At 36.3% G+C, this 18,373-nt stretch overlaps 2 protein-coding genes across 25 annotated transcripts in view; both read left to right on the top strand.

The window, feature by feature from the left end:
- Positions 1–8,676, top strand: part of ppp1r13ba (protein phosphatase 1, regulatory subunit 13Ba) — a 77,491-nt gene extending 68,815 nt beyond the window's left edge. For 12 of the 23 annotated variants that reach the window (XM_073927361.1, XM_009292888.4, XM_073927366.1 and 9 more), the window contains 10 exons: positions 1,414–1,594; positions 2,284–2,403; positions 3,359–3,468; positions 3,557–3,983; positions 4,071–4,819; positions 4,955–5,092; positions 5,192–5,325; positions 5,477–5,643; positions 5,738–5,937; positions 7,640–8,676. In XM_073927361.1, coding sequence (XP_073783462.1) covers positions 1,414–1,594; positions 2,284–2,403; positions 3,359–3,468; positions 3,557–3,983; positions 4,071–4,819; positions 4,955–5,092; positions 5,192–5,325; positions 5,477–5,643; positions 5,738–5,937; positions 7,640–7,681 — 2,268 coding nt within the window. In that variant the 3' untranslated portion in view covers positions 7,682–8,676. The remainder of the gene's footprint in view (positions 1–1,413; positions 1,595–2,283; positions 2,404–3,358; positions 3,469–3,556; positions 3,984–4,070; positions 4,820–4,954; positions 5,093–5,191; positions 5,326–5,476; positions 5,644–5,737; positions 5,938–7,639) is intronic. The other 11 variants (XM_073927365.1, XM_073927364.1, XM_073927362.1 and 8 more) reach the window with 2 other exon arrangements.
- Positions 8,677–9,115: 439 nt separating this feature from the next.
- sdsl (serine dehydratase-like) lies at positions 9,116–17,063 on the top strand. Of its 2 annotated transcripts, none has more exons than NM_001327936.1 (8): positions 9,116–9,181; positions 9,374–9,543; positions 9,789–9,831; positions 12,087–12,226; positions 12,307–12,395; positions 14,003–14,230; positions 14,315–14,439; positions 16,384–17,063. In NM_001327936.1, the coding sequence occupies exons 2-8, from the start codon at positions 9,391–9,393 to the stop codon at positions 16,572–16,574; spliced, it is 969 nt and encodes a 322-aa protein (NP_001314865.1). In that variant the 5' UTR covers positions 9,116–9,181; positions 9,374–9,390; the 3' UTR covers positions 16,575–17,063. The 2 variants fall into 2 exon arrangements, with proteins under 2 accessions (NP_001314865.1, XP_021322879.1); XM_021467204.2 differs by having other exon boundaries at positions 9,140–9,212; positions 16,384–16,697.
- The last annotated feature ends 1,310 nt before the right edge of the window (positions 17,064–18,373 follow it).

The raw sequence follows: 18,373 nt of genomic DNA, 5'->3' as shown, positions 1-18,373 counted from the left end.
CCCAAACCAAGCATGAAGACAAAATAATTGTTTGTAAACCTCAGAGACAGGGTTGTTTGAGGCACAAGGCTGGGGAAGGTTACATAAAAATATCTGCTGCTCTGAAAGTTCCGATGAGCACAGTGGCCTCCATCATTTGTAAGTGGAAGATGTTTGGAACCACCAGGACTTTTCCTAGAGCTGACCGGCCATCTAAGATGAATGATCGTTGTAGAAGGGCCTTAGTCAGGGAGGTGATCATAACTCGATGGTCACTCTGTCTGAGCACCAGCTTTCTTCTGTGTAGAGAGGAAAACCTTACAGAAGGACAGCAATCTGTGCAGCAATCCACCAATCAGGCCTGTATGCTAGAGTGAAGCCAGACGGAAGCCACTCCCCGCCTGGAATTTGCCAAAAGGCATCTGAAGGACTCTTCAGAGTCAAGGACTCTTCAAAGACTAAAATTGAACTCTGGAGTAAATGCCAGGGGTTACGTTTGGAGAAAACCAGGCACCGCTCACCACTAGGCTAATACTATCCCTACAGTAAAGCATGGTGGCAGCAGTATCATGCTGTGGGGATGTTTTTCAGCAGCAGGAACTGGAAGACTAGTCAAGAGAGAGGGAAAGATGAATGCAGCAATGTACAGAGACATCCTGAATGAAAACCTGCATCAGAGTGCTGTTGATCTCAGACTGGGGCAACGGTTTATCTTCCAGCTGGACAATGACCCAAAGCACGCCATCAAAATATCAATGCAGTGGCTTCACAACAACTCAGTGAATGTCCTTGAGTGGCCCAGCCAGAACCCAGACCAAAATCCTGTTGAACATCTCTGAAAAATCTGATAATGATCTGTAAATGGCTGTACACCGTTGCTTCCCATCCAACCTGATAGAGCTTGAGAGGTACTGCAAAGAGGAATGGGCAAAAACCCCAAAGACAGGTGTGTCAAGCTTGTCGCATCATATTTAAAAAGACTTGAGGCTGTAATTGCTGCCAAAGGTGCATCAACAAAGTCTAGAGCAAAGGCTGTGAATAATTATGTACATGTGATTTTTTTTTTGAGGGTTTTTTCATTTTTATAAATTTGCAACAATTTCAAAATTTCTTTTTCACATTGTCATTATGGGGTACTGTGTGTATAATTTTGGGGAAAAAAGAATTTAATCCATTTTGGAATAAGGCTGCAACATAAAAAAATGTGGGAAAAGTGAAGCGCTATGAATTTTTTTCCGGATGCGCTGTACCCTGGAATTGATTATTCATTTAAACCTAATTAAAAATGTTTCAGACCAAAGTATGACTTTTCACATGGGAACCCACATTCAAGGGCCTATATACTGCAAATGCATAAGAGTAAAGAATAGAATTGTAGTAACAAACCATTTATTGCAAACTTGTGGATTGAGTGACCATTTTTCTTCTCTGTAGCTCGGCCGAATGAATGGTCCTCCCTCCCCTCAGCCTACCCCTGGCAGTTCAGGGCGGGTGGCAGCGGTCTGTCCCTACATCCAGGTCCCAGTGCCTGGAAGAAAGGAAGGTTACACTTTACCTCCAGAGCCCTTGAAGCCACACTCTTTTTCCACAGTCAACCATGCTCGTTCCAAATCAGGTCAGTCTCCTATTCTTTGACCATGCTTTACTTTTGTGCTTGCAGCTTTCTAGCACTGTAACCGAAAATTTTGAAGGATGTCTGTAGATTTGTCAAGGGGTGAATGTGTATCCGAGAACCCTCTTGATATTCTTACACATAAAAAATATCCATATAAAAGATCTCTGTGGTAAAAATGGTGCACATCAAATGGGTTTACAAGGGTCATGACCCCATTCAGGAAGATACTGCTGTATCAGTTATGATAGATGTATAGTGTCATTAAGCTTGTGTGGATATCCATCACTCAGCAGCAGAAAGCTGCTCACCGGCTCTCCTTGCGAAAATGAATCTTCTTTCACACCACCACTGTGAAATCATTCATCTCATTTGAAATATCTTTCTACGCCTCTTTCATTTTTCTGATTTGAAGTCTTTGTCATTCTTGACGTCATAAGCGTTAACATCTAGTTGGATAAAGAATCCCAATATCGCTTTCCATCTAAAAGGGAGAGTTCATAAGCACCAAGTTTTGAAACATATCTTTATTTAGATATTCTCATTAATGTCATACTAAAACATCTTTGTTTTTCATCCAGCCTTTAATTGCTAACATGCTTTTCCATTTTCTCATGTCTGTCATCTTTTCTTCTCCTTCCCCTATTCGTTTGTCATGCTTGTGTGTCACATATGTTGGGGCGGCGGGACAGAGGAAGACAGGGTGAGGATGCCTGCAGGCCCATGGAAGGTCTCAGACTTAGACATCATAGTGGACCCTCTGGTGCCATCCTCAGAGCCTAGCAATGGGCCAGACTCCGACTGTTTTTCTAGTGAGTTTTTCAGGCACAAGGAAATCTTTGATCAGAATGCATAAAAAGGGTTACACAATATAGACATTTCCTTGTGTTTGCTTTAAAAAAAAAAAAAAAGATTTATGGTGTAGAACAGGTATATTTAACAACTCCAGAATTAATTGATCAATTATTCACTCACACTGAAATAATAAATCGTAAAAAAATCATCTTGCACTAAGGTTGTCAGTAGACAACAGAGAAAGTCCTATACATAATGCCTTGGCTAAACGAGTACCGGCAAACATAAAGTGCATTGACAATTTAAGCTGCACTCATTATTCTTCAAAGCACACTTAATAAGTACACTTACTGTATAGTAGTCCAGTAGAAGCTAAAGTTGGATTCACAAGACAGTTCTCAACTGAAAAAAGTAGCAGTTATGTAACAATGTTTATTTTTGTAAGTAGTCATGAAGATGTAAGTATTGCCTTAAGGATACATAACAAAGGGCTACATTCAACATTAACCACCGTTAATCGCTGGAAGATTTTGACCTATTTAGAGAAAATAAAACTCATATTTGTTGATGTAGTATTATAGTCATTTGCTTCACTGCATTTCTTCATTGTGGGACTCAGCCAGTGAGTTTGATAGCGTGTCTGTCAGACGGATGGGATAAACATGCGTCATCGCCCATGGCTTTGACAAGCAGCGCAGTGGACTTGGACACATAGGCTTAGTAATCCATTTAACCCAAAGAGAGCTGGATCTGAGCAGAGGACAGGACAGAAATATACCCCACTCAAACACCTGATTAGAAGTGCCCTGATGTCACAGGGGTCAGAGAAGTGAGTGTAGTCTTGTTTGAGACTCATCTCCTGCTTTAATGACCCAATGAGCAGGTCAGTCTGTCATAATGAGGCTGACTGAAGAAAGAACATATACGTCTCAGTCTCTTCCTTTGTAACTAATACTGCTGTGCTCCCAACAGCAAATGATGCAATCTGGCCCTCCTTCAGCAGTAATAGGGTTCCTCTAAAACCTCCAGATTGGAAAGACGCAAACCTAGATCATACCAGCAAGATGGGTACCTCAGACAAGGTGAGATTTAACAGTCTCCTTAGAGCCTCTTCTAAAAGACGTATTTGAGTCTTGTCCATGCTTAACTCGTGGTGTTGTCTCTTTACAGGAAGCCCCTAAGCTCTTAGGGACAGTAACAGCATTGTCTAAGCAGCCTCCACCCATCTATGGAACCTATCCCAGTGCAGGCCATCACTCCACAGTCTGTGCTACCAGCTCTTTGCCCCGCTCTGCTCCTGGCACCCTAGGTTGGCAGAGAGCACCCCCCACCTCTGGTTCCACTTCACAACAAATCCAACAGCGGATTACTGTGCCTCCCAGTCCTACGCCTGGGTCAGCTCTTTTTCCTCACGGTGAGAGAACAGAACCTCCTCTTGCTGTTGCGGTGCGTCCCTTTATTCCAGACAGAGGTTCCAGGCCCCAATCTCCAAGGAAGGGCCCTGCCACGATGAACTCCAGCTCAATCTACAATATGTACCTGCAGCAGCCTACAGCCAAAAACTACTCCGGTAGCAGCAGAACTGCTGTTAAAGCAGGTAAGATGCAGTTGCAGCTAAGCAGGAAATTAGCTTAGACTACACGTTTCCTTATTTTAAACTTTATTTATTTTAATTTTCTTACAGTATATGGAAAACCAGTCCTACCAGGCTCCACCTCTCCGTCTCCAGTTCCACTCTACCAGCAGTCATCCACAGATGAGACAGACAGAGAGGCAGCCCAAGAGAACCATCCCTTACCTCCTTCTAGTGTGGAAAACATCCCTCGCCCTCTCAGCCCTACCAAGCTGACCCCTGTTGCCCACTCCCCTCTCCGTTACCAAAGTGACATTGATTTGGAGGTGCTAAGAAGGAAGTTATCCAATGCTCCCCGACCACTGAAGAAGAGAAGCTCCATCACAGAACCAGAAGGCCCCAGTGGGCCTAACATCCAGAAGCTCCTGTACCAACGATTCAACACCCTTGCAGGGGGTATTGAGAGTGGAGTAGGTGGTACACCCTTCTACCAGCCTGACAGTCCTCTGAACTACATGGCCACTGCTTTGGGCAATGTAGACACAGCTAATGGGAACCTGATGGAGTCAAGCATGTTAGTTGAGCCTTCAGCAGAGCTGGTAATGGTTCCTCCTCCCACCGCTTCTGTGTCTCCTACAGCTGATGACAATGAGAACAAGTTGACACATCTTTCTAGTGACTCAGGGGGTGCCCAGTCTGCTGATGCCTTAGAACATTCTCTTAAAGACACCCATGAGGACAATCATAACAACAACCACACAAATGTCACGGACACACAACCTAGTTCAGTACCAGAACCCCACTCCCCTGCAGAGGAAGACATCACAGCACAGTCGGGAATGTCTCCTGGTTTATCTACCGTGAGTTTGCGATAGCATGTTGTCTAGATGTAGATGTACCCTCTTTATCTAATATAACACTTATTCATTGTATTCATGTAGTTTTAAATGTTAGTCTTCAAAATGTGAAAACGAAACTAATATTTTATGTCACAGGTCAAGCGTACCAACTTGAAGAAGCCTGGTTCTGAGAGGACAGGTCATGGCTTGAGGGTCAAATTCAATCCTCTTGCACTACTTTTGGATGCATCTTTGGAGGGCGAGTTTGATTTGGTGCAAAGGATTATCTATGAGGTACAATTTAGCTGCCAAATGCACCTCACACCTTAAGTACACACTGTATACTTGACCTTAAGTTAATTTCTTCTCAATTTGTTTTGACTCCATCCTCAGGTGGAAAATCCTAGCACACCAAATGATGAAGGTATCACCCCTCTCCATAATTCGGTATGTGCAGGTCATCACCATATTGTAAAATTCCTGCTGGATTTTGGGGTCAACGTTAATGCAGCTGATAGCGATGGATGGTAAGGAGTATCACCTTTTCTGATAGTTTACCTCCTGAAATTTGCCTGTATTAAAGAATACTTGATGTTTTCATTTTATTTTGTACAAACAAATTTTTTACCTATAAAGCGATGTCGTTAGTTTCTAATTTATGATCTCTCTTGTGACCAGGACACCCCTTCATTGTGCAGCTTCATGCAACAATGTTCATCTTTGTAAATTGCTGGTGGAATCTGGAGCTGCCATTTTTGCCACTACTATCAGTGACGTGGAGACGGCAGCAGACAAGTGTGAAGAGATGGAGGAAGGTTATGTCCAGTGCTCTCAGTTTCTTTACGGTAATTTCCAAAAACATTTTTTATACTTATTGTTAAGGGTGTAGTTTCATAACGGTTCCTGATTTTTAAAGCTAAGTTTTTCTTTTTATTCCAGGTGTGCAGGAGAAACTGGGGGTAATGAATAAAGGGACTGTTTATGCCCTGTGGGACTATGAAGCTCAAAGTGCAGATGAGCTGTCTTTTCGTGAAGGTGATGCTCTCACTATAATGAGTCGTAGGGACGACAGCGAGACAGAATGGTGGTGGGCCAAAGTAAATGACAAAGAGGGCTATGTACCACGCAACTTGTTAGGGGTAAGATATCTGCATAAGCTCATTTATTTCTTTGCTCTAGGGCTGCACAAAATATCATTTCAGCATCAACAATGCAATGTGCACATCCACAGTTACAGTATGTGCCATTTCAAGATGGGATAATTATTGACTGGGCACCACAATTTAGAACACATGTGATTTCTGGAGACATTGCAAAGTTTAACCATAATAGAGAGAAAGGTTATCATTTGCATGTGTTTTTATGGACTGTGAGACATGCATTTCAAGCAAGTTCAGGCAGAAAAAATTTTGTAAAAAAGTTTGTAGCTTTATTTCAAAATCACCCAAATAATTATAAAATAATAAATTCTTTCTAAGAATTAGCTATTCAAGTCATCTGGTAAAATTGTATTTAGAAGTGATGGGCAGTTCGGATTATTTTACTGACTCTGACCCTTGAGTCTCGTTCAGTGAGATGAACATCTTTTTTCAAGTCATTTAGTTAATTTCGCTAAAATACTATTAAAATGATTAAAGTTGCTTCCAAACGCATCTACCACTACACCAAACGTTGATCACACTACAAACAAGTCATAACTAGAGTGCTATAAGAAAGAAAAAAACAATTATATACTGTTTACCTAGTCTTAAGTCTATTATGTCAGGTCACCTCTTCTGACATGTCTATAAATTTGAGTAGTTTGTTCACTTTACACTGACAGTCTTAACCAATGCACACAGTCTGAGCTGAAAAGAGCCAAGTTTAGTTCACCTTTAGAGTCTTCTGGTTATTGAGTCATTCATTCATCACGTGACAGCATGTGAAGAGAGATGACTCAAATCAAAGACTCGAGAAACGAACGGATCAGATAATTTCTCTGCTCTAAATGCATATAATTGACTTCTGTCTTTCACATGAAGAATTAATTACTCAAACCTAGGACTTGAGAGATGAACGAATCAAATCTTTTTCCGACTCTAAATGCATATGATTGACTTCTGTCTTTCATGTGATGAATGAATAACTCAAACCTAGGACTTGAGATGAACGAATCAAATCTTTTTCCGGCTCTAAATATATACTTTTGGCTTCTATCATTCACAAGATGAAAGAACAACTAAAAATGAGGACTCGAGAAATGAACAGATCAAATCTTTTTCCGGCTCTAAATGCATATGATTGGCTTCTGTCTTTCACGTGATGAATGAATGACTTATAGAAGAGCTATAGATGACCGATAGAAGACTCAAAAAAGGAACCAATCTTCTACTCCACCTGCACGAATGGGGACATGCGCAAATGGACAAATTACTCTGAAAGGACACATTGTTCTCGAGTTGTACAAAGATTTTCTCAAAATAACCAAATAGTTCAAGAACGACATATCACGTCGGCACCAGTGGTGTAGTGGTTAGGGCATCGACACATGCACTGCGGTGCTCACGGCGACCCGAGTTCAATTCCCACCTCACGGTCCTATGCCGATCCTTCCCCTCTGCTCCCTATGCTTTCCTGTCGATAATCTCTACTGTCCTTTACATTAAAGGTAAACCCCCCCCCCAAAAAATTTTTAAAAAAGAATGACCCATCAGTAGTATTCATATTGCAATTTATCCCAATATTGTGCAGCCCTAATTTTGTGCATTAAAATATTTTGTTCAAATTTTAATTAGGAAGTTGTAAATAGTTTGCAAAGTATCTTCTTAATTTGGAAGTTGCTGTTCATTCTTGTTTTTCCAGCTGTACCCAAGAATCAAACCCAGGCAACGTTCTTTGGCATAGATGGCCTGAAGAGACAGTATTATACACAGCACTTGGCATGAAACTGTGGGATGCTGCCCTGCCCTGTCTTTGCCGTCACCACAACACAGAGCCCACAGGGGTGGCAAGATGATGGAGCACGTCTGGTGTCGGACAAGATGGATTTACCCATGAGCGGGGAATTCAGTGGTCTTCTGTTTGCATCCCAGATTTATTCGTCACTATGATGTGTTGTTTTTGCAGTGTCCCTCTCACCCATATCTCTGTTGAGGAACATGTTAGCTATTCTGTCCTCTTCCACAGCACAGACCTCCTGAGTATGTGTGCGTTTGTGAGTGTTTCAGAGTGGGATGTGTTCTGTAAGAGTGGGAAGTGCATGTGACATGATGATAAGAGTTGGTGACAGAGTATGCGGTCTTGGATTCCAATGTTTCGTGCTCTGTGGGTATTATCAGGCAAAGAGGAAACCAATGGAACTGAAGTTTCATTTCCCACGGTTAGGAAGTCGCTGATTCAGGGAAAAGGAAGGAAGGTGCTGGAAAGTGTTTACAAAGAGGCCTTGAGGCTGGTCAAGCTACTGATGGATGATAAGGAAGTGGCCTGTTATGGAAACATGTATGTATGTATGTTTGTGTGTGTTGAGGATTATATGGGCTTGAGGAGGTGAAATTGTGTAGTCATTTGTGACTTGGGTGCTGGAAGAAAACTGATGACATGACTAATACAGTGGCTGTTCTTCAACAGGGGATACTGTCAACATATCACACAAAACCTATAGCATATTCCTATGCTTAATTTAAGTCAGGCTTGATATTTTTTTATGCTACATGATTCCCTTTTAAGGGTTCTTTATTTAATGGAAGTAAAAAGAAATTCTTTAAACAGCTTGATATAAGCTTTTATGGCTGCCAAAAGAGCCAGGATCTGCCGAGTGTTTGTGCTGCCATACAAGAGCAGTTTATGTAATGTCATGTATATGTGCACAATAAAATTTCCACATTGGGACAAAGTCATAAGTTGTACTGGCTCTATTTTTCAAAGCATGTGTTTTATAGTGATGCTGTGTACTGAGCACAAGTAAAATGCCTTTGGGGGTTTAGTCTTGAAATATCAATATATATAATGATGGCCTTGTTGTGTAGTTCGATATGCACATTACTGATAGGCTACTAAGTTTTTTTCTCATTGTTTTGTTTCATTACTATAGTTTGACTATAAAATCCTATGTTTATCGAGGTGGACAACTGTTAGCAATCAGTATGACTATAAACATAATATTAAATGCAAGTTAAGCACTATCCCAGACTGTTTTACGTTACTTTTACGATATCTTTGAGAACAGTTTCTCATAAATGAATAACCCAAGTTTACCCTACATTACATAATTTCGCAAGCTGTTGAGGTTTATCTAGCATCTTTGGACATTAGTTCATTAGTGCCCGATTGCTTTATTGTCAGCAAATGAACTTTGAGCTCCTCGGCAGTGCTCATGCTAAAGAGAATCGTCTAGCAACGGAATAGGTGAGTGGACTATCAAACAGCAAATTAACAAGTAAGACATTGTACTTTTTATGTGTAAAACTCAGACTTGAGATGAAAAGCGCGCGAAATCGATCATGTTTTATGTTCGTCAGTTTGTGCTAAGGTTGTTTACCAACCGTAATGGGACATTGTTGTTTGCTCTCTCTCCCTTCTTATCTGTTTGCATTGCAGAACATTTTGAGGAAAAAATGTCAAAGCAAAATGGATTTCACGTCGTCACCCCACTTCTCGAGAGCACGGGCATGTCCAAGTTGGTGGGTAGCACCGTGTATCTGAAGATGGAGAGCTCACAGCCCGCCGGTTCCTTCAAAATCCGTGGAATAGGATACATGTGTCAAAATGTGAGGAAAAATGTTGCTTGTTTCTAAAAGTTAAGAACCAAATTTCTTGAAAAACATATAACTGTATATAAATGTCACCCATTACGTATTTTAAAATTAGTTTACATTATTAAATTTTAATACGTTCGGAGCACGTTCAGGCCTGTATAGTGTGTTCGCACTACCCTCTGGTGTCCTCTAGGAAGAACTGCATATTTTTTTCCAGGAGTACAAAAAATAACAATATGTTTTTATTCATTTATAAGGTTGCAAGCTCTAATAAGTCTAGAGGTGTAATTTGTTCTTCAGGTGAGTGAAATGATGAACATTCGTTTTTTTCCATTCGTGTATAGATGTTTCTTTGGCTCATTCCACCAGAGACGTACATTATCTGTACCTAAAATAGAAAAATTTACAGTGAATTAAAAGTATTTCATCCCAAAAATTTCTAAAATGGACTGATTTTTGATTTCTGTGAGCTGTTCTGTAAAGGAATATGTCATTCATTTGTTTCTTAGGTTTTTTTCTTTATTTAAAACACTTTAATGTACAAACTCTGTCATTGTCCTTGTCCTCAGCCCAATTGAACCTACAGCTATAATAGTTTTGTTATTGCTAAAAACTGTCTTTTAGGAAGAAATACTTCAAAAATAGCAAGTTTAAGTTGTTATCATTCACATCGATTGATTAACAACAAAAAATGATAAATAATTCTACAAAAAAAAAAGCGGCAAATATATAATACAAATACATTTACGATTGTCCCCATGTTTCTGTCAGTCCTGTCACTTTTGCATTAAATTTGACATATGTGTGCAATACATTTTTTTAATTGAATCTTAAAAAAATAAAATCACTGTATTGAAGTGAAAGCATCAATCATTAAGAAAAAAGAATATCATAAGCTTTAAATAACGTATTCATCTCATTATTAATAAGCTTAAGAAATTCAATATTGAATGAAATTTCATCAAGAAAAGTATTAAATCTAGTTATTTCCTTTAGGAACTTATTTTTGTGTATAAACAATTTACAATAAGATTGAGAGCATGATCATTACCAGAGAAATACAGAAATATATCTTTTATAGATATATTTATTATATCTATATTTATTATAGAAACCTATCTTTTATAGATATATTTAAATAATATTTAAATAAGGACGATAAATAAAAAATATTGTTGTTCCAAAGAAGTTTAACATGAATGTAACTACAAAATAAGTGAAATAAAGTCTCTTCATGTGAATTGCAGACAGTACACGAATTAGATATATCAAAATAATTAGCAATATGGGAATTTGTAGGATATACATTATGCAAAATGGTAAAATGTATCTTTCTTATTTTATTGGACATGCTAAACTTTTCAAGTAATAACCATGCTCTCTTCCATGAATGCTGTCATTCAAAAATGGTCCAGAAAAATGTACATCTCTGGGAAGTATATACAGAGTTCCTATTCTGAAAAATAGATATGTGAACGGCAATTTTGCAATATTTAAAATATATGTCTGCAACATTATATTGCTTTATAGTAACTTGTAGTCTTATGGCAATATATCACAGAAAGAATAAATATCGCAGTGTCATATTTTTCCAAATATGTTGCTGCCTTAACACGTATATCTAAACATTTATCTAATATTTTTAGACATATGTTTAATATGATAAAAATAATAATAAAACCCTTAATTCATTATAATAATTATTTATTAAATTCATAAAATTTTCTTTGCCTTAGTTTTAGTCGCCTTATTTATCTGGGGTTGCCACATCATAATGAACTGCCCGTATTATATAATAATACTATAATATTTATATATAAAATGGCTATATATAAAAATATATGAACATTTATATATAATTATACTAATTTATTTGAACATATATGTACATATAATTCCAATAGCTGAAAAGAAACATGTATATACAGAGTATAATGCATGCAATACACTTGTAAGGCTATGACTCAGAAGTGACATTGTTTGACGGAGTAGAAGCTGACAGTGATCAAAGATGCGTTCTATCATTGAATTGTACGATTTTATGCTTGTTTTTATATGATTTTTATTTTGTTTTATTAGGTGAATATGTGCAAATACAGAATGTTTGCAAATATATATGACCCTCAACAATTTACTTATGCAAATAAAATTAAAACTATTTATTTAATTCTATAATTATTTATTTGTATGCTTTTTTTGAGGATGACAAGCTAAATGTCAGACCCTGTCACACTTTTTTAAGTAAAAATGTACGTTTCTGGTATATTGAGCCATTTGTTCAACCCAAAATGAAAGTTTACGCTGTGAATTTACTTGTATACAGGCTATCCAAGATGTGACTTGTTCACCTACTTCTATAGGAGCAAATTAACACTACATGTTTATTCTGTCCAAAAACGTTTTTCAGAACCACTTTAGGTGTATAAAATTTCATTTTGAGTGAACTGTCTCTTTACACTTTTGTTAAACAAAATTGTCAGTATTGCGTTTAACATCATTCCATGATACAAATTACATATTACTCTTTTTTTTTCTGTCCCTGTATGTACTTATAGGTGGTAATGCTGGAATGGCCACAGCATATGCAGCAAGAAAACTTAACCTACCAGCCACTATTGTTTTACCATTATCGACACCTGAACTTGTAGCTCAGAAACTTAAAGACCAGGGAGCTACGGTCAAAGCTGTGGGCAAGGCAAGATCACAGTTGTCATTCATGCATTTGTTTCCAGGTCTTATCAAGGTTTTACAAGGGAAATCTTTGTCATATTGTAGGTATGGGATGATGCAAATGCAGAGGCCCTACGATTGGCTGAAAGTGAAGGTCTTACTGTAATACACCCATTCAACCAACCTCTGGTTTGGTGAGTTTGTACAGTAGATATTGAATGTTTTTAAGTGACTTTATCCTGTAAAGCCCCCTTGCATTCTAGGCAAATACCTATGCACATTCAGGGGGCCCAATAACAGATTATATTATTAATAACACATTAAATTATTTATTTTAATGCTGAAAGATTTTAAGACAATTGTTATATTAAAGAAAAGATCTAAAACATATTGCATGAATATACAGTTGAAATCAGAATTATTAAACCCCCTTTGATTTTTTTTAAAATTATTTCCTAAATGATATTTAACAAAGTGAGGAAATTTTCACAGTATGACTGATAATATTTTTTTCTCTCGAGAAAGTCTTATTTGTTTTATTTTGGCTAGAATAAAAGCAGTTCCTATTTTTTCAAAATCCATTTTAAGGTCAAATTATTAGCCCCTTTCAGCTATATATTTTTTCGATAGTCTACAGAACAAACCATTGTTATACAATAACTTGCCCCTAACCTGCCTAGCTAACCTAATTAACCTAGGTAAGCCTTTAAATGTCACATTAAGCTGTATAGAAGATGAAAAATATCTAGAAAAATATTATTTACTGTCATCAATGCAAAGATAAAATAATTCAGTCATTAAAAATTAGTTATGAATACTAATATGTTTATAAATGTGTTGATAAAATCTTATCTTTGTTAAACAGAAAATGGGGAAAAAATAAACAGAGGGGCTAATAATTCAGGGGGTTTAATAATTCAGACTTTAACTATAAATATAAAATATGCATCAAAATATATGTGTTCAGTTTAGAGAGGCCTCAAAATTATATTACTTTGCTCATGACACAAAAAAGGTAAATCTAGCCCTAGATGTAAATCTAATATATGGTAATTACATAAGACATAAAAGTCCTTATTCTGAAAAATATATATGTGAACGACAATTTTTGCAATATTTAAAATATATGTCTGCAACATTATATTGTTTTAAAGTAACTTGTAGTCTTATCACAATATATATCACAGAAAGAATAAAAATCACAATGTCATATTTTTCCAAATATGGTGCAGCCCTAACGCATATATCTAAACATATATCTGATAATTTTAGACATATGTTTAATATAATAATAATAATAAAAATAATAATAATAATAATAATAATGAAAATGATAATAATAATAATAATAATTATAATAATAATAAAACCATTAATTCATTATAATAATAATTTATTAAATTCATTACATTTTCTTCACCTTAGTCTTAGTCGCCTTATTTATCTGGGGTTGCCACAGCATCATGAACCACCCATATTATATAATAATACTATAATATTTATATATAATATGGCTATATATAAACATATGTGAACATTTATATATAGTTATACTAATATATTTGAACAGATATGTACATATAATTCCAATAGCTAAAAAGAAACACATGTAAATAGCCATTTTTACAATATTTTGAAATATATATTGCATATCTGACATATTTTATGTATGTGAAATCAACATATGAACTTGTATGTCATATATAAACTGAATACAGTTTAAAATCTTTAGTTAAGGTCATTGCAACATTTGATAATGTACTGTTTAATGCTTTTTTACATATTTTTACAAAACCTTTAGGAAAGGACATTCCAGCATTGTGCATGAACTCAAAGCCTCCCTCCCATCCAGACCTGGACTTATAGTGCTGTCTGTAGGTGGTGGAGGTCTGTTTTGTGGAGTGATAGAGGGCCTGGATGAGGTGGGCTGGGGCGATGTGCCTGTCCTGTGTATGGAGACCAAAGGTGCTGATTGTTTCAATGTTGCCCTGAAAGCCAAAAATCTAGTTACCCTGCCTGACATTACAAGGTACAAGTTAAGAAATCATTACACATTAATGAACACCAGTCAAATTTAAGTTTAATTAACCACATGCAATTCACTGCCTATTAGTCAAGCGGTATGTTTGGGAGCAAAAACGGCATGCCAGCAAGCATTTGAGTACGGCAAACGGCCCACTGTCATTTCAGAGGTGGTGACAGACCTGCAGGCCCTGGAGGCGGTGGAACTGTTCCTGGGTAAGTTTATCAATATGATTGAAGCTACTAAGCAGTTTAATAGCCTTACAAATGTGTCCTGTGGTAATCCTGTCATACAGTACAGCATAAATGTACACATGAATGGGAAACAGCTCTTTCTGGTGTACCAGATTTACCATTAGATACCATATGTGCTTTTTCTATGTTTTTTTTGTAAGAATATTACAGGAATATTAACTAGAGTACAGTAAAATCCTGAGGTAAATAATACAAAAATGTTAATCTATTATAAAACATTACCACAAAAATATTATGGAAATATTGCATGGGGTACATAATATTCCTAATATGTACTATGACACATATTACACAATGCATTATGACACATTACGACAAGATCATTACATGGACTATAAAAAATGGTCAAAGTATTTGGAAATGAGTGAAAAATTCACAATGAGTGAAAAATTCTGACTTTGTATTTTAAATTTAATTATAGCCAAGTTGTGACCACAATGCTTTAGTTGGGGACTAGTTTCTTTGTGTTTGTGAACAGGGTATTTGATTCTGTACAGTGATACTGTGTTCTATTCTGTATTTTGCTTAAGAGTCGATAAAACTGTTAATCGCTAATATCATTACATGGATTTTACATAAAGTAATAGAAAGATGTGAACAACATAATACCACATATTGCCACAGGAATATTAAAAATATTACTAAACAAATCTTATTCTAAATACTACATAAATGTAAAAATAGCCAAATACCACAAAAATATTAGACCTACTATAGACCATTTCATTGTAGTAATGCCATTGACCCGTTTACATTTCCTGTTTAATATCAAACTATTTCATAACTGTAAAAAAAAAAGGCAATTCAATCAAAACTTTACATTAAAACAGCTACCATAGCATTATTTATCAAGCATAATATGTCAAGTTTTTTGAATTCCTGGAAGCTATGAAAATTAAAAATGTATAACAGGAAACATGTTAGGACCATTGTTACTGTTTACATCCCTCAAAATGGTCTATAGGAATATTACATACAGAACTATAAAATCCTGTTACAAATATTACAGAGATTTGAAAATAATACCATATCTTACCACAAGAATTTTATAGGAGTATTGTAAACATTACAACAGAATCCTGTAAAAATACTACAGGAATCAGAAGTTGATATGACAGATTACAACAAGAATATTACATGAAAAATACATGGAGTTCTTCAAAATCCTTCTGTAAATACTACAGGAATGTGGATGTAATATCACACGTAACCACGATAATATTAGGTTTATGACTTAAATTCAGCGGGGAAAATAAGTATTGAACATGTCATGTTTTTTCCTTGGAATAATTTGTCTTAAGGATACAATAGATTACCACAGGAATAATACTATAAAATGAAATATAGCAAAATATAATATAAATTAGATATAAAAATCAAGCAGAGCCTCGGGCCTTTCTTTTCTTGTTTGCAAATTTCATTTTTATTTCTCTAAACTTAATTTTCCCTTTGCAGTTCTTTATTTTTGTTAACAACACACTAATTATATTTACTGGATTGTATTCATGCAGTTTTTTGCACAACACCAAAAAAAAAAAAAAAGACAAAACAACTTGAAAGTGAATCTTGTCTTTCCTATTTACAGCAAGAATCATTTTGAATATCGCATTTGAATATCACCAGCAGTGAATTCAACAAATTTCTTTTATCAAGACTTTTTAAAACCTAAAAAAAAAAAGTACTCTCTTTAATGTAAGTATTAAGTTTAAGTTAAATGTTAAGTACAGTAAGGACTTCCATAGCACTACATATGCTGGGGTGTGAATTACAAAGGTGCATTACTGAAAATTAATGGTGAAAATCCTTGATTCTGCTGTTCATGAAAATGTGGGAATATTACAGGTTATTTTTGTAAGAGTACTGTAAGAGCAATAAGTCCAATGGATTGTTGTGTACTGTATGCAGATGAGGAGCGTGTGTTGGTGGAGCTGGCCTGCGGAGCTTCATTGGCTGCAGTGTACAGCGGTGTCGTCAACAGGCTCCAGGATGAGGGACGTCTTCCTAAACCTCTCGGCCCGCTGGTAATGATCGTGTGTGGTGGCGGCAGTATGAACATGGCTCAGCTACAGCATCTACAGGCAGTAATACGCAAATAAACACACCGGTAGATTCTCACATCTGAGGAGAAATGGTCTGTGCATTTGATTTGAGTTACACTGAAATTGTTGTGTTCGGTGATTCCTAAAATGAACTGAATAAACTACTGTAGTGTTGTCGCATTACTGGAATTTTCAACTACGATGCAAAATCTTGAAAAATATCGGTATCCGATACTATTTTCCATACTGTGGAGAACTAATTTCACCACATCAAAAGTATGCAAATGAAGTAAAAAGGCAAAAAATAACTTAACCATAATATGCTTATACCAGGTATGTCAGTAGTTTTTAAGTCCAAAAGGCAATCAGTTATAAAATAAATAAATAAATTAGTGCAATCCCATCTTATTTTGATAAAAAAAGTGTTAAAATTGCAATAATACACTACCTGACAAAAGTCTTGTCACCTATCCGAGTTTTAGAAACAAAAAATAATAACCTGACTTCTAGTTGATCATTTGGTATCAGAATTGGCTTAGATGAAAGGCAAAGGCCTCTAGATTATTTTACGACTCTCATGAGCTTGGAGAACTGCATCCATACATCTCTGCAATAACTTAATTAATTAATTAATTATAATTATATTAATAAAACCATCTGGAATGGCAAAGACAGCGTTCTTGCAAGACTCCCAGAGTTCATCAAGATTCTTTGGATTCAAAGATTATAACCTCCTCCTTTATCTTACACCAGACATGCTCAATAATGTTCATGTCTGGTGACTTGGTTAGCTAATCGTGGAGTACCTCGTGGAGTGACCTTTTTTACTTTCAGGAACTTTGATGTGGAGGCTGAAGTATGAGAAGGAGTGGTATCCTGCTGATGAATTTGCCCTCATCTGTGGATTGTAATGTAATGGGCAGCACAAATGTCTTGATACCTCAAGCTGTTGATGTTGCCATTTACTTGCACGCCCACATACTGAATGTAACCCCAAACCATAATTTTTCCTTCACCAAACTTGACAGATTTTTGTGAGAATCTTGGGTCCATGTGGGTTCCAATAGGTGTTCTGCAGTATTTGTGATGATTGGGATGCAGTTCAACAGATGATTTATGGGAAAAATCTACCTTCTGACACTTCCAAATAATCAACTAGAAGCCAAGTTATTATTTGTTGTTCTTACAAGTGGGATCAACAACAAGACTTTTGTCAGGTAGTGTATAATTAACTATTCATCTCTCTTCTCAGGCCTGTAGCCGGGGGGGTTTAGGTTGTACGAAAGACCAACCCCCCCCTCTGACAAAGTCCAGAATTTGGCCCCTATATGAGCTCATTTATCCCATTTTTGACTGTATGTCATCATCAATTGTGAAAATGACCAATAGAAAAAGGCTTTAAGAAGAATAACCAATAAAATAGCCAATAAAAGAAAGCTTTTATAATTTAAATGGACAAATTCTGGAAATGAGCTGGCCAATTTGTTATTTGCCTATATGCTACAGTTTTTAATTTAAAACAAGGTTTAACAGATTCCCATTTTTTGTTTGTTTGTCTATGATACATGAAAATTAATTGGCATTTAAAAATGAGCATTTTTCACATTTCTAAAATTCTAATCTCATTACATATAATACTGTAATAACTTACAGTTTAAATGCACATTTGTAAATAAACATACATGTTTGTAAACAAAAAATATAATTAATATTATAAAATATAAGATAATTAGTGCTTAACATGTCACTAAAAGTAGTATTTGAACCTCAAATAGCTGCAACTAGGCCCACTTTTCGAGAAAAAAAGAACCACCCATATTTATAGGCTGGCTATGGACCTGTTTCTGGTGAGAAGA

The sequence above is a fragment of the Danio rerio genome, chromosome 17 (assembly GCF_049306965.1).
Source record: "Danio rerio strain Tuebingen ecotype United States chromosome 17, GRCz12tu, whole genome shotgun sequence".
In the NCBI taxonomy this organism is placed as follows: domain Eukaryota; kingdom Metazoa; phylum Chordata; class Actinopteri; order Cypriniformes; family Danionidae; genus Danio; species Danio rerio.
This window is presented reverse-complemented; position numbering and strand designations above follow the sequence as displayed.